Source organism: Scyliorhinus canicula, chromosome 8 (genome assembly GCF_902713615.1).
Source record: "Scyliorhinus canicula chromosome 8, sScyCan1.1, whole genome shotgun sequence".
NCBI lineage: Eukaryota > Metazoa > Chordata > Chondrichthyes > Carcharhiniformes > Scyliorhinidae > Scyliorhinus > Scyliorhinus canicula.
In genome coordinates this window covers 5,750,887-5,778,835 of record NC_052153.1, presented here as the reverse complement: position 1 = coordinate 5,778,835, position 27,949 = coordinate 5,750,887, and the positions used below count along the sequence as shown (strand labels likewise).

General features: G+C 48.4%; 1 protein-coding gene across 1 annotated transcript; it reads right to left on the bottom strand.

Moving 5' to 3' along the window:
- fxn (frataxin) lies at window positions 1-27,949 on the bottom strand. Its single transcript, XM_038804089.1, has 5 exons — window positions 27,712-27,949; window positions 17,834-17,922; window positions 15,893-16,013; window positions 14,169-14,266; window positions 1-2,641 (listed from the first exon to the last, which is right to left on the bottom strand). Exons 1-5 carry the CDS (start codon window positions 27,835-27,837, stop codon window positions 2,494-2,496), a joined length of 582 nt encoding a protein of 193 aa, XP_038660017.1. The 5' UTR covers window positions 27,838-27,949; the 3' UTR covers window positions 1-2,493.

Below are 27,949 nucleotides of genomic sequence, written 5' to 3'. Positions count from 1 at the left end.
TTTCAATTCAATAGTTTATTGTAAATCACATTCTCATGAATAAATAGAGCTTTTTTTCTGTCTGGAGTCTTGGCCCATTTCCCACTTTATTGCAAATTACTTCCTGAAACTTGCACAATCACTACTCTATATTTACACTGAGCAGGTAATACGCCCCCTTGCAGTTTGACTAAAGTTCAGCCCACTTGTGGCTTGTCAAAGTTTTATTATTCAGAATGGTTGTGGGCGGTAGGAGTACCCGATTCTTAGCCAGCTGCAGATGGTGGGGGTGGTCAGAGTTAACTATTACTCCGATTCATCCTCAAATGTCGAGTTTCACCAGTTCTCAGTAAGAATGACGAGTGCTGTGATTCAGCTGACAGTCCAATGGATCTCAAGGGGGTTGTAAAACAAAAGCTAACTTGGCTTGCCTTTCAGTGAACTCACTGCAATAAAAGTCAGTCACAGGTGGCAAACTGTGGCGAGGGCAGTGATGGGGCTTGGAAATCTCACACCTGAAGGTAAAATAAAAACAGAAAATGTTTGGCAAATCTGGCAGCATCTGTGGAGCAGGATACAGAGTTAATGGGGCTGAATTTTACGAGGAGGAATATTGCTCGTCACCCCACCCAGTGGGGAAAGTCAGTTTTGAGACAACTGACTTTGAAGAAGGCCGCTCTGTGGTGATGATACCCCTGGCCTCAGTGAGGAAATTGGGGGGGGGGGGGGCTTCCAGCCCTCAGGAAAAGGAAAGCCCACCTTCGAGAGCTACTGGCCAATCTGACTGGCTAACAGCAGAGTAGTCCCAGCAGTGCTAGAACTCAGCAGTGTCTATAAGCAACCCCGAGGAGAAGATCCATGACCGCTGCACATACAGTGAATCATACTTTCTTGGGCAGGAAGGGATCCAGGGACGTAGAGGGTATCAGGTTTTGGAGGCTGAGGGGTGGGCGTGGGGGTGGAGTCGCAAAGTGATGCCTCCGATGGACAGTCCCTAAAGGAGGTACTTCCTGCCTTTTCACCCGAGATGGTGAAGCAGCGGACTGTCCTCCTTTGTTCCATCTCCTACAGCCACACGTATTATTGGGGCAGGAACATAATGTGCTTAACTGGCCTGTATTTAGCCAGTTAAGGGCATCAATAGGCCGACGGGTGACAGCTTGGATAATGCCATATCTGGTCACTGTTTTATGCGGGGCAGGTTGGGAGTGGGTGGTGGACTGACCAGCCATGCTATTTTAGGTTCCCATGTTCGCCCCCAGTCTGCAAACACACTGGCTTTGGGGCGATACATTTCCTTCGCAAAATGTTTCAGATTAAAGCATTTTCATCACCAATTGAGGAAGCAGTTTATTTTGAGAATTGATGGGCTAAATATCCAACCACAGCCTCAAACCAGGAAGCAACTCTACAAGGGCCATTCCTTCAATCTCATCTCTAATCATTTTGGTTCACTGCAGGTATTGTCTACACTCGCCCAACCAGCCCCTTGTTAAAATTGTATCTTGATGATGAAAGACAGGACAAATGACCTTTGGTTAAACTTGATGAAATCGTTGCTGGTGAAGGAGAAGTGACTAAAACATTACCCGACATTTCAAACAGTGGGTAAGTTTGAAAACGCTTTCCCAGTAGTGATAAAAGCAGAGAGTTTGGCTTTGAGGATGAAGAGGGTAAATTCTGTTGCTGTGGAAACAACGCTGGCATTCTTTCCTGCCAGCTTCCGGTGTGCAACATAGAAATCTGAATTACCGAATAACTGTGAACAATTAATACAAGGAAATAAAATAAAAAGGTACAATTGTCCCCATGGAGCATTTATGGTTTTTAATGTTTGGGTAAATTGACTATCCCGGGTTTAGAACAGGGAGATGGAGATAGGGCTGTAATGCCGTATCGTCAATTCTCCACCCCAATCTCCCTTCACGTCTGATTGGCAATGAGGAACTTGTATGTGGGAAATTTACACATTTGGTCTTTCTTCAATAATTCATGATTGAATTCCAATTAAAAAAAAAGAGATTTTCCAGGTTAAATAACAACTGGAATTGAAATTTGAATTCAATGGCTGTAACACTGCAAAATGCGAGGGGTGGTAAAAATTTACATGAAGCGTGTTAACCAATCTCCCAGCATTATTATTGCTTAATAGATTATATATTAATAGTTATTCTAAATTTAGAAAAAGAAAACCTAACAAATTAACTTGGAACGTCAGTAGGCACTTAAATACCATTCACAATTACTTCAGGCACAAAAAGAAACATTTTTATCCCTAAAGTGCAGAAACAAAATACATCCTTTCACAAGGTATCAAAGAATCTCAAGCCCTTCGTGATGAGCAAGACTCTGCTGCTACAGGACAATTTACGTCAGTATAATATAGATTGATTGCAATCATTACAGCTTCCAGAACCTGCCACAAGAACAAGGGATTCACACATAATAATTACAACAGGATGCATCTTCTTTGAAACATCTTTTTGGAAACAGTTCTTAGATTTGTCTGCTGGGTCACACGTCACTGACATCCGCTACTGAAAGTACATCCACTTTGGCCTTGAATGTTGCAGAGAACTCCTTTGCGAGCAGTTCGTGTAAACAAACTCCATCGTGCGAGTAGACCCATTTTTTCCCAGTCCAATCGTATCGTTTAGGCCCACTGAGGAAGAATGCACAGAAAATGATCGAATGAGAAAGTGGGCATTTTTAATCTTTATGTTATTACATCTAAATGGCAGAGCCTCAGTCTGAAAGTGTCTGGACTCTCAGTGACAGATATATAGGCACATTCGCTACCTGCCTGGTGGACAGAACTGGAGTTTGGTGGCAGCCGGCCGCAACTAGGATCTTGCCTGTCTGAATCGGAGTGGGGGTGGAGGTGGGCAGGTCTGGTGAGGTCCAAGGACTTCTTATGGGGAGCAGCTCATTCCAGCTCCCCCTGGCCCACAAGGAGTTTAAACAGAGGAAAACTTCTCACAATCACTATGGGAAAATGTTAGAGTCCATTATAAAGGATATAATAGCAATGTTTAGAAATGCAATATAATCAAGCAGAGTCAGCATGACTTCATGAAGGAGAAATCATGGCTGACAAATTTATTAGAATTCTTTGAGGTGGTAACGAGGATAGATGAAGGGAACCAGTAGATGTAATATACCTGGATTTCCAAAAAGTGTTCAGTAAGGTACCACACGAAAGACTACTTAATAAGATGATACTTAATAAGCCAATGATGTTGGGGTAGTATATTGGCTAACTGATAGAAGACAGAAAGTTGGTATAAGAGGAGCATTTTCAGGATGACAAGCTGTAATGTGATGAATGTAGAAACTGTTATATATTATATTTCATATTTGTGGCAGCAATGTTTTGAAAAACACTGGTTTAAAATACATACAGGCAGTATATCTGGTACAACAGTAATTAAGGAGTCATAAAAGGTGAGGTCATTATTGCAGTAAGAAGTCTTACAACATCAGGTTAAAGTCCAACAGGTTTGTTTCAAACACTAGCTTTCGGAGCACAGCGCACCTGAGGAAGGAGCAGTGCTCCGAAACCTAGTGTTTGAAACAAACCTGTTGGACTTTAACCTGGTGTTGTAAGACTTCTTACTGTGCTCACCCCAGTCCAACGCCGGCATCTCCACATCAGAGGTAATTATTGACCAATTACTTGTTTACAGAGAGATTGCTAATGGGATATTGTTTTGATTATTGGCGATTCCCTGGAGGTTATGAGGCATTGTATTTAGTCCAAGCTAAACAGGTCATGGGACATATTAGTGGGATACTGATTATGTAATTTGTGGGAGGAGTGAGGTCTGTCTATAGTCTGCAGTTTTGTCAAATGCTGTTAGGTTGAACAAAAGAGTCTGATAAGAAGAAGGATTTCAGGTTATTCCTGAAAAGGATCTTTCTCTCTCTAAAGGTCTGCACAGAAAGAAAGTAACCTGTTTATTATCTTTTATTTATAAGTGACGTTTGAACTGTATTGGGTTGCTTAATTAGAATTTGTGGCTGATGTAGATAGTAGATTAAAGTTTTTCATTTTATTTAACTGTTAATTGTAAAACAATTCATTTGTTGTTAATGTGGTTAATTCTTTGTCTAAATTAAAGTTTGTTTTAACATAAAAGTTACTAACTGGTCAGACTCAACACTCCTGAAGTTTTGAAGTATCCTTTCACCCCAGATTTACAAATTGAAAAACTGTTTGGGATTCTGGTCCGGTACCTTAACAAACATTGGGGTCTGTCCGTTACGCTAACAGTAACTAGTGGAGTGTCACAGGGATCCATGCTGGGAACAAATTATTCACAGTATATATTAATGATTGGACGAGAGAAGTGAATGTACTATTGCCAAGTTTGTGGATGACACAAAAATAGGTGGGAAGACAAGTGGTGATGATGACACAAAGAGTCTACAGCGGAATATATACAGGTTAGGTGAGTGGGAAAAATCTTGGCAGATGGGATATAATATAAGAAAATGTGAAGTTGTGCACTTTGGTAAGAAGAATAAAGGAGCTGAATGTTATTTAAATGGAGAGAGATTGCAGAAAGCTGCAGCACACAGAGATTTGGGGGCCTTCGTGCATAAATGACAAAAAAAGCTAGCATGGAAGTTCAGTAGGTGGGAAGGCAAATGGAATGTTGGCCTTTATTTCAAAGGAATTGGAGTATAAAAATTGGGAAGTCTTGCTAAAAGTATACAAGTCACTAATCAGACTACATCTGGAATACTGTGAACAGTTTTGGTCCCCTTATTTAAGGAAAGATAGACTGGCATTGGAGACAGTGCAAAGAGGGTTCACTAGGTTGATCCTGGTTTTGGAGGGATTTTCTTGAGGAGAGGTTGAGTAGATTGGGCCTGAACTCATTGGAGTTTAGAAGAATGAGAGGTGGCCTTATTGAATCATATAGGATTCGCAGGAGACTTGACTGGGTAGATGCTGAGAGGATTCTCTCTTTCTCTTCTGGGAGAGTCTAGGACAAGAGAGAAAAGAGTCAGGGGGTCTCCCATTTAAGACAGAGATGAGGAGGAATTTCTTCTCTCAGAGGGTGGTGAATCTGTGGAATTCTTTACCACAGAGAGATGTAGAGGCTGGGCCATTAAGTATGTTCAAGGCTGAAATAGGCAGATTTTTATTCAGTAAGGGAATCAAGGGTTATGGGGACAAGACAGGAAAGGGAAGTGGAGGATTATCTCAGATCAGCCATGATCTCATTAAATGGCGGAGCTGACACGATGGGCTGATTAGCATACTTCTTTTTAAAAATAAATTTAGAGTGCCCAATTCATTTTTTTTCCAATTAAGGGGCAATTTAGCGTGGCCAATCCACCTACCCTGCACATCTTTGGGTTGTGGGGGTGATACCCACGCAAACACGGGGAGAATGTGCAAACTCCACACGGACAGTGACCCAGAGCCGGGATCGAACCCGGGACCTCAGCGCCTTAGGCAGCAGTGCTAACCACTGCACCACCGTGCCATCCTAATTGTGTTTAAACATACAAACCTGCTGACTGTAATTAATGAGCAGACAAGGGCCAAAGACCGTGGGTATTTTTATAAGAATTATTGGTTCATTCAATTGTGTTGCGACTCCGGGTCAGCTGGGTCTGTAATTCACCGTGTACTAGCCCAGGGTGTCGTAATACTACATCTTATGGCCTCTCCTGGCTTCTCACATTGTGGTTCTGCTGTCAGGCTACAAGCTTTGCCGGCCACCCCCCTGACATGAAGCTAAGGTTATGTCACGGCACCAACAATGACATCAAGCCGTGACTTTTGGACGTTAAGTAGAACTCTGTCTTCCTCATCAGCAACGACGACGCTGCTAGTGTGACAGGCTGGAGCTGGAAAATGGAATTATCTAATTTTAGCCCCTCCCCAAAACACCATTCTCTCTGGACGAGGGGAGGGGGTTTAAAATTCAGACCATTGTGGAGAAAGAAGTAAAAACTTTCTATGTTATAAGAATGGCTGCTGTATCAGGACCAAGGAATGGACAAGCTCCAAGACCCTGACAAACAAACGTTTTTTCACCTTTTTGAGTTGTTGCTGCATTTCTAATACCAGATTCCAATATTGCCCACTGCTTTTGACCAACCGCAACTCTAGGGATGAGAATATTAAAAATAAACTAAAACAAAAATGAAACAAACAACCCAGGCTGATGCAAGGACTGTGCCTGATTTGGCTTTCCAACATCACAGGAAGAGCATCTGCTTCTTTCTTATTCTGATGATGCAAAATGACAGGCAGATATAAGAAAAATAGTGTAAAAACAGATTTAGAAGCATAAATTGACTTAAATGTTCGAACTACAATGATACGCTACCTCTGGTCCATAATGCGTGTACTTGTGGTCACAATGCAGAAATCACACTTCCTTTGTTACATTTTGCTGATTAACTCTGATTGAAAGAGTGCCAAGTTGGAATCCGGTGGGCAGGTGGTTCGTTTCAGCCCCTGTCACTCACCTGGTGTCCCTTTGGACAGGTGAGGCACGGTTTTTGGACAGCCAATCAAGCCATGGCAATTAGCCCATCATGCATGCCCAGTGCATTTTAGTTTCTTGCCCAACAGTTACCATTGTAAGAAGAGAAAAATGTGAGACTTCCGGTGGCGGCCACGAAGGAGTAGGTCACACATTTGGTGGCTCCCACTCGGGTCGGACCTTTGGACCTTTTCCCCGATTTTTTTCTCGGATTTTACTTGGAAAATTAATAGTGGATGCAACTGTGAGGAGGAATCCCACACCAGTGGATGGAGAGGCGGATCAGGAGTGCTTGCAAAGGAAGAAAGAGACGAACAGAAAAGGTCTGGGTTGAAGCTGCAGCGGGAGAAAGCATGGCGGACGAGCGGAGTCCTGGCTCGACGACCCAGCGGTCGACGGAGCAGTTGATGCAGTTCATACAGGAGGGCTTCACCAAGCAGAAACAGGAACGCTTGGACCCAAATAGCGAACCGATTGCTCGGCTGGAACAGAGATTGGATGCTCAAGATGGGGCGATCCTGAAAGTGGAGAAGGCACTGACTGAGCATGAGGAACACCAAACAGCAATGGGGGTGGAAGGCTCCAGGTGAGGGTGGAGGATCTAGAGAATAGATCCCGCCGGCAGAACTTGAGGATCGTTGGTCTCCTGGAGGGGTCTGAAGGAGAGGATGCAGGGGCATATATAGCGGGCATGTTCGAGAAGCTAATGGGGGATGGGACGTTCACCCAACCCTTGGAGGTGGACAGGGCTCACAGAGCGCCAGCGAAGAAGCCATGCGTAGGTGACCCCGCCGAGGGCAATGGTAGTGAGATTCCACAGGTAGCTGGATAAGGAGCGTATTTAATGGTGGGCCAGGCAGACATGGAGCTGTAAGTGGGAGAACAGCATCCTGCGTATCTACCAAGACCTGAGCGCGGACATAGCCAGGAGAAGAGCGGGGTTCAACAAAGTAAAGTCAACCCTTTTCAAGAAGAAGGTGAAGTTTGGACTGCTGTATCCGGCCCATCTTTGGGCCACTTATGAGGAGTAACATTTCTATTTTGAGTCGCCCGAGGAAGCGATGGACTTCGCCAGAAGGAAAGGGCTGGCAGGGGACTGAGGTGTTTGAACTTGCTGCAGCATTCATGTTAAAAATGTTTTTGTTTTTGGACTATATTTGTAATGCCTTCTGTATTGATTCTGGGGCTGCCGCGTATTTGTGGAAGTTAAAGTTTGCATTTGTACAGGTGGGGGATGGAGGTGTGAATTTCCGATGTGGGGTTTTTCTTTTCTTTTTGTTTCTTGCGGTCAACTAGGCTGGGATTGTTTTCTTTTGCATATGTGTGTCTGAGCGGGGGAGGGGGGGAACAATAGGTGGGAAAATGTTTGGCGCCATGGGTGGGGCTACCAAGTTAGCTGGGCAGGCTGGCTCACGGAAGCGCAGTGGGGGGGGTGAGCAGATATTATGCTTGTTGAAGGGGGCTGTTTGTACTGTGCTGTTATGGGGGGGGGGGGAGGGGGGAATTGCTCTGCTGACGGGGGAGGGGACTGTTGCTGGGGGACAAAAGTAAGGTCGGGGATGGAGGCTGTCTGGGTGCGGGCCTGCGGATGTGCGGGGCGCGAGCTGGAGACAGGCCCAAGAAAGGTGATGGCTGATCAGCGGAGGGGGGTGGGGGGGGGGGGGGGGGGGGGGGGGGAAGAAGCCCCACAACCCGGCTGATCGCATGGAACGTAAGAGGGCTAAATGGGCCGGTTAAGAGGGCATGCGTGGTCGCACATTTGAAGTGATTGAAGGTGGACATGGCAATGTTACAGGAAACGCATCTTAAGCTAACCGATCAGATTAGATTTAGGAAAGGATGGGTTATACAGGTATTTCACTCGGGGCTGGACTCTAAGACTAGAACGATTGTGATCCTGATTAATAAACGAGTGTCATTCGAGGCGGGAAGAATAGTTGCGGATGTGGGAGGCCATTACATCATGGTTAGTGGGAAGCTGGAAGGACTGCCGGTGGTACTCGTGAATGTGTACACGCCAAATTGGGATGATATGGAGTTCATAAGGAGGATTTTGGGGAAGATCCCGGACCTGGACTCGCATAAATTGGTCATGGGAGGGGACTTCAACACAGTCATTGACACACGGCTAGACCGGTCGAGCTCAAGGATATGCAGGGTGCCAGCAATGACCAAGGAGCTAAAAGGGTTTATGGAGCAGATGGAGAGAGTGGACCCATGGAGGTTTGGGCGGCCGAGAGTGAAGGAGTTCTCTTTCTACTTGCACGTACATAAAGTGTACTCCTGGATCGACTTTTTCATCTTGAACAGGGCTTTACTGACGGGGGTAGTGGACACTGAGTATTCCGTGATCATGGTCTCGGATCATGCCCCGCACTGGGTGGACCTACAGGTGAGCAAGGAGAGTAGCCAGTGCCCGCACTGGAGACTGAATGTCGGACTGTTAGCGGATGAGGAGGTGTGCGGGCAGGTGAGGAAATGTATCCAGAATTATCTGGAAGTTAATGACATGGGGGAAGTCTCGGCTGCAATGGTCTGGGAGGCGCTGAAGGTGGTGGTCAGAGGGCAGCTGATTTCGATACGGGCCCACAAGGAGATGGTAGACAGAGCAGAGACGGACCGACTGATAAGGGAAATACTTCAGGTCGATAAGAGATTTGCGGAGACCCCAGAGGCTGGGCTTGTAAGGGAACGACGGAGGCTACAGGTGGAGTTTGGCTTGTTAACTATAGGCAAGGCGGTGGAGCAGCTGAGGAAGGACGGGGGGGGCGATATATGAATATGGAGAGAAGGCCAGCAGAATGCTTGTGCAGCGACTCAAAAAGAGGGAGGCAGTCAGGGAGATTGGGAAAGTGAGGGACAGAGACGGGAATTTGGACGGAGATTCAGCAGGGGTTAATAGGGCGTCCAAGGAGTTTTAGAGCAGGCTGTATGAGTCAGAACCCCCAGCTGGGCCGGAGGGGATGAGGCAATTCTTAGAGGGGCTGAGGCTCCCGAAGGTGGACGCCGGGTTGGTAGAAGGGCTGGGGGCCCCGATCGGGATGGAAGAAATAGCAGAAGGGCTGAAGGCCATGCAGTCAGGTAAAACCCTGGGACCGGACGGGTACGCAGTGGAGTTTTATAAAAAGTTCTCTGGGATGCTGGGGTCGCTGCTGATGAGGACATTCAATGAGGCAAGGGAGAGAGGGATGCTTCCCCCGACGATATCACAAGCCACGATCTCACTGATCTTAAAGGGGGAGAAGGACCCGGAGCTGTGTGGGTCCTACAGACCGATCTCCTTATTAAATGTTGACGCCAAACTGTTGGCCAAAATCTTGTCCTCTAGGATCGAAGACTGTGTTCCGGATGTGGGGCGAAATTCTCCGACCCCACGCAGGGTCGGAGAATCGACCGGCGGCGGCGTTATTCCCGCTCCCGCCGGGTTTTTAATTCTCCGAGCGGCCAAAAACCGGCGTTGTGCAAATCCCGCCGGCGCCAGCTTTTTTCAGAGGCTGCCATTGATTTTTAACAGACAGACATTCTCCCTGCAGGATGGGCCGAATTCCCGCCGACGTGGCCATGGGGCACGTCGGCGAAAAACTGAGTAGCTTTAAAACGGCGTCAACCATCACCTAGGGCGAGTGCGGGGGTAGCGGCGTTGGAGAGGGGTGGATTGGGGGGGGGTGCGGCGTTTGGTGGGGGGTGGGTGGGGGGGGGGTTGCGGCGTTTGGTGGTGGTGGGGGGGGGTTGTGGCGTTTGGTGGGGGGGGTTTGCGGCATTTGGTGGGGGGGGTTGCGGTGTTTTGGTGGGGGGGTTGCGGCGTTTGGTGGGGGGGTTGCGGCATTTGGTGGGGGGGTTGCGGCGTTTGGTGGGGGGGTTGTGGCGTTTGGTGGGGGGGTTGCGGCATTTGGTGGGGGGGTTGCGGCGTTTGGTGGGGGGTGGGGTTGCGGCGTTTGGTGGTGGTGGGGGGGGTTGCGGCTGTTAGGTGGTGGTGGGGGGGTTGCGGCGTTTGGTGGTGGGGGTTGCGGCGTTGGTGGTGGGGGGGTTGCGGCGTTGGGGGGGGGTTGCGGCGTTTAGAGAGGGGGGGTCGGCGTGGAGGGGGGGTAGGGGTGGTGGGGAAGGGCGTTCGTCTGGAGGGGGTTAGGGGTGGTGAGGGGGTAGGGGCATTGGAGGGGGGGTAGGGCATTGGAGGGGGGTTAGGGGTGGTGAGGGGGGGTTGGGGTAGGGGGCAGCGGCGTGCAGAGGGGGGGGGGTGACGGTGCGTTAGCCCCGGGCATCCGTCGCCCCCCCCACAAACGCCGGGACACTCTCTCTCTTCCCCCCCCCCCCCCCCCCAAACGCCGGGACACTCTCTCTCCCCCCCAAATGCCGGGACACTCTCTCTCTCTCTCTTCCCCCCCCCCCCAAACGCCGGGACACTCTCTCTCCCCCCAAATAATGCCGGGACACTCTCTCTCTCTTCCCCCCCCCCCCCCCCCCCCCCCCCCAAACGCCGGGACACTCTCTCTCCCCCCCAAATGCCGGGACACCTCTCTCTCTCTCCCCCCCCCCCACCGCCCCCCCCACAAAAACGCCGGGTCTCGCCACTTCGGCAGCGGGTGAAACTGACGCGTATCGCGTCAGTCCGCTGCTGGCCCTTTCGGGAACGGAGATTAACGGCTAAAAGAAGGGCCCGACGCGGAGTCATCCGCCCCGCTTTTGACCGCCGGAAATGGGCGTCACATCGGTCGCGGAGAATTTCGCCCGTGATTGGGGGTGGACCAGCCAGGATTCGTTAAGGGCAGGCAGTTGGCGCCCATGTTAGAAGACTGCTGAATGTGATCATGATGCCCCCAGAGAGTAGGGATGTAGAGGTAATGTTCGCAATGGACGGAGAGAAGGCATTTGATCGGGTGGAATGGACCTATCTGTGGGAGATGCTGGGGCGGTTTGGGTTTGGATGGGGCTTCATCGACTGGGTTAGGCTGCTGTATCAGGCGCCTGTGGCGAGTGTACGGACGAACAGATTGACATTGGGGTATTTCAGGCTGCACCGGGGGATGAGGCAGGGATGCTCCCTCTCCCCACTGCTGTTTGCACTGGCCATAGAGCCGCTGGCAATTGCGTTGAGAGCCTCAAGAGGCTGGTTCGGGGAGGGGTGGAACACAGAGTCTCGCTATACGCAGGTGACCTGCTCCTATATGTTTCTGACCCACTAGAGGGGATGGGAGAAATTATGAGGATTCTGGGAGTATTTGGCCGGTTTTCGGGTTATAAATTGAACATGAAAAGTGAGATGATCGCGATCCAGGCAAGGGGGCAGGACAGGCGAGTGGGGGAGTTGCCGTTTAGAGTGGTAGGGGGAAGCTTTCGGTACCTAGGCATCCAGGTAGCACGGGAATGGGAACGGCTACACAAGTTAAATTTGATCCAATAGACCAAATGAAGGAAGATTTCCGAAGGTGGGACGCTCCCGCTATCACTGTCTGGGAGGGTAGATACAGTGAAAATGATGGTCCTCCTGAGATTCCTGTTTGTTTTTCAGTGTCTCCCCATCTTTATCCCACAGGCCTTTTTAAAACGGGTAAACAAGGTGGTCTGTGGCTTTGTATGGGTGGGTAAGACCCCGTGAGTAAAAAAAAAGGATGCTGGAGCGTATCGGGGGGGGGGGGGGGGGGGGGGCGGGGGGTGCCGAACTTTAGCAACTATCACTGGGCGGCAAATATAGCCTTGATTAGGAAGTGGGGGGGATGTGGGAGCGAGTAGAGGCGACATCATGTAAGGGCACATGTTTGGGGGCATTGGTAACGGCGCCTCTGCGATTCCCGCCGGCACGATACTCCACCAGCCCTGTGGTGGTGGCCCTGAGAGTCTGGGGGCAATGGAGGAAACGTGTGGAAGCAGAGGGAGCAGCGGTCTGATCACCAATCTGCAATAATCTTCGGTTTGCCCCGGGCAGGCTGGATGGAGGATTTTGGAGATGACAGAGAGCAGGGATCCTGAGGATGGGAGATCTGTTCATAGATACTGAGGGAGTTGGAGAAGAAATTTGATTTGACGGGAGGGAATGAGTTTAGGTACCTGCAGGCACGGGATTTCCTACGCAGGCAGGTCTCAACCTTCCCGTTCCTACAACCAAGGGGGGATACAGGACAGGGTAGTTTCCAGAGTATGGGTGGGAGAAGGGAGGGTTTCGGACATTTATAAAGAACTCATGAGGTCAGAGGAAATGCAGACCGAGGAGCTGAAACACAAATGGGAAGAGGAGTTAGGAGGAGAAATCGAGGATGGTCTCTGGGCGAATGCGTTGAGTAGAGTCAACGCGTCCCCATCATGCGCCAGGCTCAGCCTGATACAATTTAAGGTTGTTCACCAGGCACACATGACAATGGCCCGGATGAGCAGGTTCTTTGGGATAGAAGACAGGTGTGCAAGGTGTGCGGGAGGACCAGCGAACCATGTCCATATGTTCTGGGCATGCCTGAAGCTTAGGGGATTTGGGCAGGGGTTTGCGGATGTTGTGTCCAAGGTGTTAAAAACAAGGGTGGCACCGAGTCCAGAGGTGCCGATTTTTGGAGAGTCGGAAGATCCGGGAATCCAGGAGGAGAAAGAGGCAGACATTCTGGCCTTTGCCTCCCTGGACGCCCGGAGACGGATATTATTAGCTTGGAGGGACTCAAAGCCCCCAAAGTCGGAGACCTGGCTAACCGGCATGGCTAGCTTTCTCTGTTTGGATAAAATCAAGTTCGCCCTGACAGGGTCAATGTTAGGGTTTGTCTGGAGGTGGCAGTCATTCGTCGACTTCTTTAGGGAAAATTAACTGTCAGCAGGGCGGGGGGGGTGGGGGGTTTATGGTCTAGTTTAGTTTAGATTACTGTGTAAGAAAGATGGGACCTGTGAGGGAGGAAGCCGGCCTTTGCACTATGTTTATATTTGTATGTACACTGTTTCTTCTGTTATTGTTATAAAATTATAAATGCCTCAATAAAATGTTTAGAAAAAAAAAGAGAAAAAGGTCAAAGAAAAGAGCAGGTGGGGATGAGATGGTAAAAGATGAGAGGAGAGGATATTGACAATGTCAGCTCTTTTAGCTTCAATGTGTTCGCCCTGATATGCATGAACCTCCATCCCTCCCTCTTATTCCTTGGCCCAGACCTCTCCCTCCATCCCCAGCCCTGCCTGCTTCACACCGAGTCCATCTTGTGGAACCTCACCAGCCTCAGCTCTTCGCCCTGTGCTGCTCACCCTGGGGCTCCAGCAGACAGCAACTCCTGGACACATGCACATACACACCATCACCTTGGCGAGGGAGTGCCATACTTAGTGGGCTGCATCTGCTCACTGGTGATAGCCTGCAGGTAGTGCTCAGGGTTGTGCAACACAACATCAACAAGACATTTTGCACCCCTCCATTGAAATTTCTAGCAATCTGTGCAAGTGGAGATGATCAGGCGAATGAAGCAATCAAAAAATATTTTTTTCCGAATTATTCCCAGAAGATGATAAATCGTGAGCAAACCCCAGTGGCCAGTTTGAAAAAGAAAATTACTTTGAAGCACTTATCGCTACTTTAAAGAGACAAAATGAAAGAAGCTGTCTCTGAAAAGGGAGGCAGCTGACTGGAGTGCAGCATAGGGGAAGAAAACGTAAAAGCCTACCAACCGACTTGTGCGCCATATAATTTTATTTTAAGTGCTTCATTCTGCATTCAGTTTATACCTTATGGGAGATGATAACCAGATTTGTCGATTTGGAGTTTGTTTATTAATCACGTATGTCCCCAGGGTTTCTCCCACATGTATTGTCAACACACCGTTCTGAAAAAAAAAAGTTTAAAATATTGTTGATCAGAAGAATATTTTACAAATGCCAGTCAATCTTCCGTGGCTTTTTAGGGAGTCAGGACGGAGCGGAGAAGTGGGGTTTGGGGACGGGGACTAATTATAGTTGACCCTGGACTTCAGCTACAATTTTAAAGCCAAACATTTTTCCCTCATTTTTATTTATTATTTATAATTGAATAGCATAAGCATAAAGCAGTCCCAGATCTAACAATTTTGATTAAACTTCAGAAATGCTATAGATTGCAGGACACAAGTCAACCTGGAGTATAATATGACCCAAGTTTCATAGAACATACAGTGCAGAAAGAGGCCATTCGGCCCATCGAGTCTGTAGCGACCCACTTAAGCCCTCACTTCCACCTTATCCCCCTAACCCAATAACCCCTCCTAACCTTTTTGGACACGAAGGGCAATTTATCATGGCCAATCCACCTAACCTGCACATCTTTGGACTGCAGGAAGAAACCGGAGCACCCAGACGAAACCCACACAGACATGGGGAGAACGTGCAGACTCCGCACAGACAGTGACCCAAGCCGGGAATTGAACCTGGGACCCTGGCCCTGTGAAGTAACAGTGCTAAAGTGCTAACCACTGTGCTGGCGTGCCGCCCACTAACACCTCTCCCCCCCCCCCAAACACCTTGGGGAAAGTGTAAAATTCTTCCCTTAGTTGCATCAATAAACTGTTGCAGCTCTTTTCACAAAGTAAAATTCTGATCTCCTGAGCCTTCAGCTGTCTCAATCTTAAACTCTGGGATACTATCCTAAAAGGGGCTGGCTTAGCACAGGGCTAAAGAGCTGGCTTTTAAAGCAGACCAAGGCAGGTCAGCAGCATGGTTTCAATTCCCGTACCAGCCTCCCCAAACAGGTGCCGGAATGTGGTGACTAGGAGCTTTTCACAGTAACTTAATTTGAAGCCTACTTGTGACAATAAAACTCTCTGCCCCCTCTCCAACTTTTAAATGCCCCTTAAAACCTATCTCTCGACTAAGCATTTGATCACCTGAACTAATATCTCCTTAACACAAGAGAAAATGCTGGAAAATCTCAGCAGGTCTGGCAGCATCTGTAAGGAGAGAAAAGAGTCCAGATGACCTTTTGTCAAAAGTTTTTGAGAAAGGGTCATCTGGACTCGAAACGTTAGCTCTTTTCTCTCCCTACAGATGCTGCCAGACCTGCTGAGATTTTCCAGCATTTTCTCTTTGGTTTCAGATTCCAGCAATTTTATCTAATATCTCTGTATATGGCTGGGCTGTCTTTTTTTAAATTGTTCCTGTGAAATGCCTTTTGGGATGTTTTATTATGTTAAAATTGATATCTAAATTCAAGTTATTGCTGTAGCTGTATTTAATAATAATGTGTTAATTAGTGATGCTGTGCTACTGTCTGTGTGGCAGTATGATTACAAATGTTGAGCAGCTAATATATTGAGTGTGGGATCGATTGGGAACAATGGGATTTTGAGTGCAATGAACAGAAAATTGACGGCAGCTTGTCCTACTTACGTGGCCGTCAAACAGACTGGAAACAGAAAGATTTCATGTGCCTTAAAAGGTGATTGAAATGAGACAATGAAATGCAAACAGTTGAGCTTTACCGCAAATGATACATCATAGTCCTTTGGAATAAAAGGCTGATCTGAGAGATCTTCAAAGAAGTCCGATAAAAGGTCCAATGTTTCCTCGGCAAGTTTTTCATAAGTGGCCTCATCCAGTGAACTGTAAAGAAGAGGAGTAAGGATTTAAGCTCAGCAGCTTCTAGCAATGTCTTCTAAGAAAACTTTGCATGCAGAGCTCCTCTATCTGTGACTGCAGCAGGTGACTTGGGATTTTACCAGTTCTTTATTGACCCACCTTACCTCAATTTGAGTTTAAATGAATGGGGACACTCTCCTCCCTGCTTTCTATACTTGGTAAATGTTTAGCTGTTGAGAAAGCCAATGTGCTTGCTGACCCACATTGGTTCCCAGACCAGACATGCATCAATTTTCAAATTCTTGATTTCAGATCACTTCTTGCACCCCACGCCTCCCTTTTCCAATTCCTCCAGCCCTACAACCTACCTACATTTCTGCACTCTTCCAATTCTGGGCTCGTGTGTCCTTGATTTTCATGTTGCACTATGCCTGCTGCTGCCGAGTCCCTGAACGCTGGAATTCCCTCCTTAACTTTCTCTGTCCATTTAGACAATTCCTAAAAGCTACTTCCTTGACCAAGCTTTTAGTCAACCTGACTTAATGGCTCCACAAAATCAAATCTTGCTTGGGAGTGCTTGTGTGAAATGACGTGTTGTCTGATACTGTGAAGGGTTCTATATAAATGCCAGTTGTTGTTGTACATGACTCACGTGCAGCGTCTGTATGGCTTTAGATGTCTATATTTTATATTGTGCACTTCCTTTAAAGGTTGCAAGTTGAAGCTCCAGTCCAGAGATCTGAGCACAGCATCAAGGCTGACATTACCGACGCAACGCTGTGGGAATGCTACAATGTTGGAGGCACCCTCAGGTGGCCATAAAAGGTCCCATGGCACTATTTTGAGGAAGAGGAGGGTAGTTATCCCAAATGCCTTGGCCAATGTGTATCCCTCAATTAATATCACTCAGAAAAACAACAGTATCTGCTGATTATCATATTGTGTGCGCGCGGTTGTTCTTTACAAACTGGCTGCTCTGTTTCACATGTTATAGGAGTGACCACACCTCAAAAGTATTCACTGGTTGTAAAGTGCTATCAGACATCCAAAACAATGGTAGTCCCTCTCAGCTAAACATAGGAGGGTGGTCTGGTCAATCAGGTCAAAGTTTGTAGAGAGGTCAAGGAGGAGGGAGAATACACTGTGGTCACAGTCATGAAGGATGGCATATGTGACTTTGATTTGGGCCATTTTGGTGCTGTGGTAGGGGTAGAAGTCTGATTGGAAATATTCAAACAGGGAGCTGTGGGAAAGATGAGCAAGAATTTGGGGGGTTCAAAGGCTTTGAAGAGAAATTGAAAATTGGAAATGGGGTGGTGATTTGGAAGGAGAGGGGTCAAGGGTGGGTTTTTTGAAAAAGCAGTTGATGACAGCACTTTTGTTTGGGTACTAGATGGTACTTAAGCAAAGAAAAATGTTTGCAATGTTATTAGTATGCGGGCCAGAGAGAGAGATATGGGGTGGATCAACAATCAACTGGGAATAGAGTCAAGGGAACTGGTCTGATGCTCAAGAGGAACAGGGAGTTGAATTGTTAACTGTTGTCAATCAAACCCTGGATGTAAGACTGATAGATATATTACAAACATGTCAATGGATCACAAAGTTTATTGAGGCTGTACCAAATGTGAATGTTTCTTTACTTAGATACAAAATAATGTGTGGATTGTTTTACAAACAGGATAAGCAAACATCAACACATTTAGTTTTATCAGTGAATGTGAAATGCAGAGCCCTGTCAGATATGCATGGTACACAATCGGACGGAGCCGCACACCCACGCACAGCCGCACACCCACGCACAGCCGCACACCCACGCACAGCCCTTTATCACTTCAGGATACCTTGCATTTTCCATTCCTCTCAAAGACGTGAAATGAATCTTCTTTCTTTGGAACTTCAAGCATCGAAATGAATACAAATGCTGGAAACTCTAGAAAAGATAAGAACATGATTGAATTGTGACTAGGATGAATAAAGATAGTTCGACATCCTTGAAACAAAATTCTTCCAATCAATCATTTCAGCAAAAATAAAGTCTGTGCACGTGTAAAATTAGCTTTCACACCAATCACTAAATCCCGACAGGGCAAAAGGAGGCCATTCAGCCCGTCGAGTCTACACTGATTCTCTGAAAGAGCATCCTACCTAGGCCCAATCCCCTGCCCTAACCCTGTAACCTCATAACTCCACCTAACCTTTTGGACACTAATGGGAAATTTAGCATGGCCAATCCACCCAACCTGCACATCTTTGGATTGCGGGAGGAAACCAGAGCACCCGGAGGAATCCCACGCAGACACGGGGAGAACTTGCAAACTCCGCACACACAGTCATCCAAGGTCAGAATCGAACCCAGATACCTGGCGCTGTGAGGCAGCAGTGCTAACCACTGTGTTGCCTCCATGTTTCCATAAAGTGACCAGCACAAGATGAATTTCCTTCCTTAAGTACTAAATGGCATTTTAATGTTCAATATAAAGAAGATTCATGTTAAATCCTCCAATCTCCACAAATTATAATTCGTAAAGCTATCTAGATTTATTATTACAGGTTAAAAATAACTCAAAATAAGCCCCCACTTGGTCAATGGCTAAGTATACTGGCCTGATGTGATATCACAGAGCGGAGATTTCTCAGGTTTGACTTCTGGTCAGTGATGTATTAACTAATCTTTTAAAAAATAATTTTAGAGTACCCAATTCATTTTTTCCAATTAAGGGGCAATTTAGTGTGGCCAATCCACCTACCCTGTACATCTTTGGGTTGGGGGGGGGAGCAGTTGGGGCCGCGCCATCCTGCGCATGCGCGGGGAACTTCTTACACGAGCCGGCCCCGTCACAATATGGCGTGGGTGTTCAGGGGCCGGCCGCGGCGGAATGTAGGCCCGGGGGGAGAGGCCTGCCCGCCGATCGGTGGGCCCCAATTGCGGGCCAGACCCCTTCGGAGCTGCCCCCCCCCCCCCCCCCCCCGGTGAAGGAGCCTCCTCCCTCACAGGCCGCCCCCTGAGCGTTCCCGCCGGTAGCGACCAGGGGTGGACGGTGCTGGCGAGACCCTGTTGTGTCAGAGTGGCCGCTCGGCCCATTCGGGCCGGAGAATCACCGCTCGCCATTTGCGTTGATTCTCTGAGCGGCTCGGCGCGGCGCTGGTTTCGGGGGGAGTGGGAGAATCGCGTGCGGGGGTCGGGGCAGCGTGGCGCGATTCGCGTGGCGCTGGTTTCGGGGGGAGTGGGAGAATCGCGTGCGGGGGTCGGGGCAGCGTGGCGCGATTCGGGCGGCGCCCCGGCGATTCTCCCACCCGGCGGGGGTGGGGGTAGAATACCGCCCTTCATGGGGCAAAATGTGTCACTTTCGGTCGTGTACAAGCAGAACACCTAATAGCCCAAAGTATTCTTTGGGATAACAAAGAACAAAGAAAAGTACAGCACAGGAACAAGCCCTTTGGCCCTCCAAGCCTGCGCCGACCATGCTGCCTGTGTAAACTGAAATCTTCTACACTACCGGGGTCCGTATCCCTCTATTGCCATCCTATTCATGTATTTGTCAAGGTGCCCCATAAACGTCCCTATCGTCCCTGCTTCCACCACCTCCTCCGGCAGCGAGCTCCAGACACCCACTACCCTGGATAAGCTATTTTGCAATGGGAGTAAGTTTATACAGTGCATTTCAAGTGCAGTAGCTGTATAAAGAAAAAAACAGTGTGGCTGAGGTGTATTTGCCTCGAGCAACACTGTCTGTGTGAAGCTCCATCTGGTGGAACATAAGAGTATCTCAGAGAAATGCGTTCACCCCGGAAAGGGTGCGGTAACTGGACAACACAGATTTAAAGTAATTGACAAAAGAACCATAAGTAAAATGAATAAAACCAGCACGTTCTAATGATTTGGAATGCACAGAGAAGCTTTCAAAATGGAATTAGATAAATATGTGAAGGGGAAAACATGCAGGGCTATGGGGAAAAGAGCAAGGGGGGGTTTGGAATTAATTGGATATTCCTTTTAAAGAGTCAGTTGCTAGCTGAGAACATTCTTTCTCTGTGAGACTGGAGACATCTGAAGTATCTTTCTGGAAATGCTGTTGCTGTGATGGGTGGAGTTTTAGATCTGTGCTGATGATGATGAATTGATCCCTGATGAAGTTAGTTTGTGTGACTCCCTCTGGTGGAATATTACAGTTTTCCAAGGAGGACTTTGAAAGTCACATTTGTTACTGCCGATTTTAAAAACTGGAGATCCCCCCCCCCACCGTGTCATTATACTTGGCATCAGAATCAGGGCCGAAGTCAGAGCACAGGATCCATGGGTAAATTCAGAGACAAATCTGAGCATCCCTAAAGGTCCAATCAAAAGATTAATGTCACGGTTAAGGTAAACAATAACTCATATTCAACACAGAATTCAAATCTTGGGTGCTTCATGGAGGTATAATCAGACCAACATGGATGTCAAACCAATGCAGGAGGTATTAGGACGGAGTCCAAAATTGTGGTCACAAAGAAGGCGTTAAAGCAGAATCATAAAATTGTGCTCTTCATGGGGCTTCAGTGGATGGCATTCTCTGACCTTTTAATCAGAAGGCTGTGGGTTCAATCCACACTCCAGAGACCTGGGCACAAATTCCATATTGACACTCCCAGTGCAGCACAGAGGGACTGCTGCAGTGTTAGAAGGTGTCATCTTTCAGATGAGATGTTAAACCAAGGACATACAAGATATTGTAGCCACCATTTTGAAGAGCAGGCGTGTGCTCCTCAGTATCCTGGCCAATATATATTCTCAACTAACCTCACAAACAGATGATCTGATCTGGTCGTTATCACTTTGATGTTTGAGGGCGCTTGCTGTGTACAAAGTGTTGCTGCATTTCCTCATTACCAACAGTGACTGGACTTCATTGACTGTAAAGCACTTTGGGACACATAGATACATAGAACATACTGTGCAGGAGGCCATTCGGCCCATCGAGTCTGCACCAAACCACACGCCTTCACTTCCACCCTATCCCCATAAACCGATAACACCGCTGAACCTTTTGTGGACATGAAGGGCAATTTTAGCACAGCCAATCCATCTAACCTGCATGTCTTTGGACTGTGGGAGGAAACCCACGCAGACATGGGGAGAACGTGCAGACTCCACACAGACAGTGACCCAGCGGGGAATCGAACCTGGGGCCCTGGCGCTGTGAAGCTACAGTGCTAGCCACGTGTGCTACTGTGGATGTCTTGAGATTGGGAAATTTACTATAGAAATACAAGTCACAGGATCACAGAATAATATAGCGCAGAAGAGGGCCTTTGGCCCAATGCATGAAAACACATGATCTGCCTACAAATCCCGAAAGACGTGCTGTTAGGTAATTTGGACATCTGAATTCTCCCTCAGTGTACCTGAACAGACACCGGAATGTGGCGACTAGGGGCTTTTCACAGTAACTTAATTGCAGTGTTAATGTAAGCCTACTCGTGATAATAAAGATTATTATTATTTGCCAGCACGTGGCCCATAGCCATGAATGTTATGACGTGCCAAGTGCTCATCCAGGTACTTTTAAAAAGGATGTGAGACAACCTGCCTCTACCACCCTCCCAGGCAGTGCATACCAGACGCTCGCCACCCTCTGGGTAAAAATGTTTTTCCTCAAACCCCCCCCCCCCCGAAACATCCTGCCCCACACCTTGAACTTGTGTCCCCTCGTAACTGACCCTTCAACTAAATCTTTCTTTGAAATGGCAGATGGAGCTAATGTAAAGAATTCAGAATGTGGGACTGGGACCACATAATTTCAATTCGGGGAAATGCATAAAAAACAGAACTGGAGGAATGTAGAGAATTCAGAGAGTTACACAGGATTAAATAGGACGTACAGCACACAAGGAGGCCATTCGGCCTATCCATCCATACCGGTGTCTCTGCGCCTCTAAAGTCTCCTTCCACCTTCCCTCATTTTAATTCATCATGAGCCTCTATTTCCTTCTCACTCATATTAGAATTATAGAATTCCGACAGTTAAGGAGGCCATTCAGCCCATCGAGTCTGCATTGACCCTCCGAAAGAGCACTCTACTTAGGCCCACTTGCCTGCCCTCTCCCCATAACCCCACATTACCTTTGGACATTAAGGGGCAATTGATCATGGCCAATCCACCTAACCTGCACATCTTTGGACTGTGGGAGGAAACCCACACAGACACGGGTAGAATGTGCAAACTGCACACAGACAGTCACCCAAGGCTGGAATTGAACCCAGGCCACTGGCGCTGTGAGGCAGCACTGCTAACTATTGTGCCACCGTGCCGCCCCTTCTTTTCTAGTTTCCCCTTAAATGTATCTGTACCAGTCCCTTCAACCGGTGGCAATGAGTTCCACATTTTCACCACTGAGAGTCGTGGAACTGGAGGAGGTTGCAGAGATAGGGAAGGGTGAGACCTTGGAAGGGCTTAAATGAAATGAAATGAAAATTGCTTATTGTCATAAGTAGGCTTCAATGAATTTACTGTGAAAAGCCCCTAGTCGCCACATTCCGGCGCCTGTCCGGGGAGGCTGGTACGGGAATTGAACCGTGCTGCTGGCCTGCCTTGGTCTGCTTTAAAAGCCAGCGATTTAGCCCGGTGTGCTAAACCAGCCCCACACAACGGTGGCAGCGGTTAGCACTGCTGCCTCACAGCTCCAGGACCCCAGGTTGAATTCTGGCCCCGGGATGACTATGTGGAGTTTGCACGTTCTCCCCGTGTCTGCGTGGGTTTCCTCCAGGTGCTCCGGTTTCCTCCCACAGTCCAAAGATGTGCAGGTTAGGTGGATTTGCCACACTAAATTGCCCCTTAGTGTCCAAAAGGTTTGCTGGGGTTACTGGGTTACGGTGGAGACTTGGGTTTAAGTCGGGTGCACTTTCCAAGGACCGGTGCAGACTTGATGGGCCGAATAGCTACCTTCTCCACTGTAAATTCTGATTCTAAAATGGAGGCATTGAGAGTCCGAGAGCCTTGGACTCTCAATGTAGTTCAGCGAAATCCTGTGTAGGTCAGCAAATCCTGGGCTGATAGTGCCTGATCTGGTATAGGATGCCAGCAACAGAGTTTCAGATGTATTGACGTTTATAGATGGTAGATGAGTATCATTAATGTAAGTGTAACTGAGCACATGTTTGTAAATACTTTTGCCAACAGACCAAAATTGAAAGAACAATTATCGAAAGGGTCTCAATTGCAGCTCTGAAGTTTCCATGATCACACAAATTACTTACATTTCGATAGCGCCCAATTCATTTTTTCCAATTAAGGAGCAATTTAGTGTGGCCAATCCACCTAACCTGCAGGTTTGTGGGGCGAAACCCACGCAGACACGGGGAGAATGTGCAAACTTCACATAGTGACCCGGGGCCGGGATTCGAACCCAGGTCCTCAGCGCTGTGAGGCAGCAGCGCTAACCACTGCACCACCGTGCTGCCCATCTATTGCAATTTTAACGTAGCACAGGAACAATTATCATACAATATTTGGCTCCAAGCCATATACGGAGTTAGTGGGCAGGTGATCAACAGTTAGGCTTAAACGGATAAGGTTTAAGGAACATCTGAAAAGGAAAGAAGGGTAGAGGGACAACAAGATTTAGAGAGGGAATTCTAAGCCTTAGGGCCCAGACAGCTGAAGGTATGGGTGTTAATGGTGGTGTGATAGAAATCGGATGTGCCTGTGGCCAGAATCATAGAATACCTATAGTGCAGACGGACGCTATTCAGCCCATCGAGTCTGCGCTGACCCTCGGAGAGGGTCCACTCCCCCGCCTTATCTCCTGTAAACCCACCTAACCTTTGAGGCAATTTTGCATGGCCAATCCACCTAACCTGCACACCTTTGGACTGTGGGAGGAATGTGGGAGGATGTTGATAGTGGGGGATTCAGTGATGGTAGTGCCACTGAGTGTCAAGAGCCGATAGTGAGGTTAGATCCTTCCTTGTAGATGGTCATGGCCTGGTGAATGTGACTTGCCACTTGTCAGCTCTGGATATTGTTCAGGTCTTGCTGCATTTGGACTTGAACTGCTTCAGTATCTGAAGAGTCGCAAATGATTTGTGCAATCATCTGCAAACATCCCCACTTCTGATCTTTGATGGAACAAAGATAATTGATGAAGCAGCTGGATGGGGCGAGGACACTACCCTGAGGAACTCCTGCAGTGATGTCCTGGGTCTGAGACGATTGACCTCCAACCACCACAACCGTTTTCCTTTGTGTCAGATACGACTCCAATCAGCGGAGGATTTCTCCCCATGATACCCATTGACTCCAGTTTTACTAGGGCTCCTTGATGCCATACGTGGTCTAATGCTTCCATGTTGTCAAGGGCAGTCACTCTCACCTCCCCTCTGGAATTCAGCTCAGTTTGAACCAAGGCTGCAATGAGGTCAGGTGCTGAGTGACCCTGGCAGAATCTAAACTGAGTGTCTTTGAGCAGGTTATTGCTGAGTAAGCATGGCTTTTAGCAGTGTTGATGAAGCCTTTCATCACTTTGCAGAATAGACTGATGGGGTGGCCGGATTGGATTTCTTGCACACAGAACATACCCGGGCAATTTTCCACAGTATTGCACTGTCAGAGGGACAGTACTGTGGGAGTGCTACATTGTCAGAGGATTAGTACTGAGGGAGTGCCGCACTGTCAGAGGGTCAGTACTGAGGGAGTGCTGCATTGTCAGAGGATTAGTACTGAGGGAGTGCCGCAATGTCAGAGGGTCAGTACTGAGGGAGTGCCGCACTGTCAGAGTCAGTACTGAGGGAATGCTGCACTGTCAGAGGGTCAGTACTGAGGGAGTGCCGCACTGTCAGAGGGTCAGTACTGAGGGAGTGCTGCACTGTCAGAGGGTCAGTACTGATGGAGTGCTGCACTGTCAGAGGCTCAGTACTGAGGGAGTGCAGCACTGTCAGAGGGTCAGTGCTGAGGGAGTGCCGCACTGTCAGAGGGTCAGTACTGAGGGAGCGCTGCACTGTCAGAGGGTCAGTACTGATGGAGTGCTGCACTGTCAGAGGCTCAGTACTGAGGGAGTGCAGCACTGTCAGAGGGTCAGTACTGAGGGAGTGATGCACTGTCAGAGGGTCAGTGCTGAGGGAGTGCTGCACTGTCAGAGGGTCAGTACTGAGGGAGTGCTGCACTGTCAGAAGGAAAGTACTGAGAAAGTGCAGCACCAAAAGAGGGACAGTACTGGGGGAGTGCTGCATTGTTGGAGGGTCAGTACTGAGGGAGTGTTGCATTGTCGGAGGTGCAGTCTTTCACAAGATTTTAAGCAGAGGTCCTGCCTCATCTCAGCTGAATGTAAAAGAGCCCATGGTGCTATTTTAAAGAAGAGCTGGGGAGTTCTCCCTGGAGTCCTGGTCAATATACATCCCTCAAACATTTACTGATAATCTGGTCATTATCACATTGTGTGCTGCCTTGTTTCCTACATTACCTCAGTCCCTTCTACTTCACTGGTTGTCAGGCTTTGGGATGTCTGGTGCTTGTGAAAAGAACCATATGAATGCAATTCTGTTTTACACATCAGAGAGGGCAGATGTGGACTCGAGGTTTAAAATCAAGGCTGAAAGTTGGCATGTCTGACAGTGCAGCAGTTAATCAGTACTGTACTGTGTCAACATGGATTGTGTGATGAAGTCTCTGGGTGGTTAGAGGTGATTTGAGTGGGAGGTTTGTACAGAGTAATGATGTTAGCAATAGCACTCCCACTTTGCAATCAGGACGTTGTCAACTCCAGCCCCATGCCAGAGACTTGAGAAGACGATCATTGTGACATTTTTGATGCTGCGTTGTCAAAGGTGAGATGAGAGAAACTCCCCTAGACAACAAGGCAGCATGGTAGCCTAGCGGTTAGCACAGTTGCTTCACAGCTCCAGGGTCCCAGGTTCGATTCTCGCCTTGTGCGGAGTCTGCTCGTTCTCCCCGTGTCGGCGTGGGTTTTCGTCCGGGTGCTCTGGTTTCCTCCTACGGTCCAAAGATGTGCAGGTTAGGTGGACTGGCCATGCTAAATTGCCCTTGGTTTACGGGGATAGGGTGGAGCTTAAGTGGGTTTAAGTGGGGTGCTCTTTCCAAGAGCCGTGCAGACTTCATGGGCCGAATGGCCTCCTTCTGCACTGTAAATTCTATATTTGACCGCCTGTGGCATCTAAGAGTCCCAGCAAAACTGAAATCAATGGGAATCACGGGGAAAACACTCCAAAGGTGGCAGCTCACCACTCATTATTAAAGGTAATTTATCATAGAATTTACAGGAGGCCATTCCGCCTATCGAGTCTGCACCAGCCCCCTGAAAGAGCACCCGAAAGAGCCACCCTACAGAGGCCCATGTCCCCACTGTATCCCCATAACCCAGTAACCTCACCTAACCTTTATTTTTTTTTCGAGACTAAGGGCAATTTAACATGGCCATTCCAGCTAATCTTTGGACTGTGGGAGGAAACCGGAGCACCCAGAGGAAACCCACATGCACACGGGGAGAACGTGCAGACTCCGCACAGACAGTGACCCAGCGGGGAATCGAACCTGGGACCCTGGCGCTGTGAAGCCACAGTGCTAACCACTTGTGCTACCGTCCTGCCCATTTGGGGTGGCAATAAATGCTGGCCGTACCAGCAGTAATCACAACACATGAATGAATCTAAAATGGGCGCCAATGTTTGAGTGAGACATTAAACCAGGACCCTGTCTGCCATCTCAGGTGAAAGTCAAGGTACAACATTTTGAAGAACAAGGAAGTTATCATTGGCATTTTGGACAATATTTACCACTCAATCAACATCTGTAAAATAAATGATCGGATTATCACATTGCCATTTGTGGAATCTAGCTGTCTGCAAACTGCTGTTTCCCACTAACAAGTTCAAGGAAAAGTTCAAGGGGCTGGTTTAGCTCACCAAGCTAAATCGCTGGCTTTTAAAGCAGACCAAGCAGGCCAGCAGCACGGTTTGATTCCCATACCAGCCTCCCCGGACAGGCGCCGGAATGTGGTGACTAGGGGCTTTTCACAGTAACTTCATTGAAGTCTACTCGTGACAATAAGCGATTTTCATTTCATTTCATTTCAATGGCTGTAAAACAGGTGGGGTTTATACAGATTTTCTCATAAAGAGTAACACAAAATGATCTATAAATCCAAACTTGTTTTTACAAAGAATCATATTGTTCAGAAGTTGGCCATGGGTCCATGGTGCTGGGATCTTGCTTTGCTTTTTCTGTGCTTTCCACTTGTTTCGGTGGATTGTAATGTGCCACTCTTTATGCACTTTTGTTCTGGTGGAGAGAGGGAGGAATTGGGGTTCCGAGAGGCGGTTGGTGTGGGGCCAGCACAGACACAAAGGGCCCAATGGCCTCGGGCTGACGTGAGGGAGCTTTGGTCACATGATCAGATGCCGGTCAACCGCCCGGCCCAACAATTGGTCGCCCATGCCAACCAACAATTGGTCGCCCATGCCAACCAACAATTGGTCGCCCATGCCAACCAATCAGGAGGTCCAGTGACCGGGTGGTGACCAATGCGATTGGGCGGAGAGGAGAGAGGGCAGGTCCACTGCCTGATAGACAGGTCAATAAGCCAATGGGAAGACAGGTGTCGAATCCGTCACGTGGGCACAGGTTGGCGGGGGGACCAATGGGAGGGTGGCGAGCCCAGGGGCGGGGCCCTGTGGCGCGAGCCCGACTTTAAACCGATAACGGCCGCCCCGAGGCGCACAACTCACCGGCGCTAAGGTGCTGAGAGAGGCGGGCTGGATCTCCGGAGCCTCCGCCGATGCTTTTGGTGGTCTGCTGAAGTGGCGGACGGAAGAGCGGAGGCAGAGTCGCCCTCGGCTCAGAAGGCCTGCCATTGGGCAGCTGGGAGTCCCGGGGCAGCTGGGAGTCCCGGGGCGGCGCGCGATCACAACCAGCTCGGCCGCCAGCTGAGCGGGGAGGCCGCACGGCGGCGGCGAAGGGCGGGGC

Excerpts from the sequence above, each read along its gene's own strand:
- fxn (XM_038804089.1), bottom strand. The coding sequence starts at position 27,837 with ATGGCAGGCCTTCTGAGCCGAGGGCGACTCTGCCTCCGCTCTTCCGTC. Across the intron at positions 16,014-17,833 it reads AGAGGAATGGAAAATGCAAG|TTCACTGGATGAGGCCACTT; the intron begins GTATCCTGAAGT and ends TCTTCTTTACAG. Across the intron at positions 14,267-15,892 it reads ACTATGATGTATCATTTGCG|AACGGTGTGTTGACAATACA; the intron begins GTAAAGCTCAAC and ends TTTTTTTTTCAG.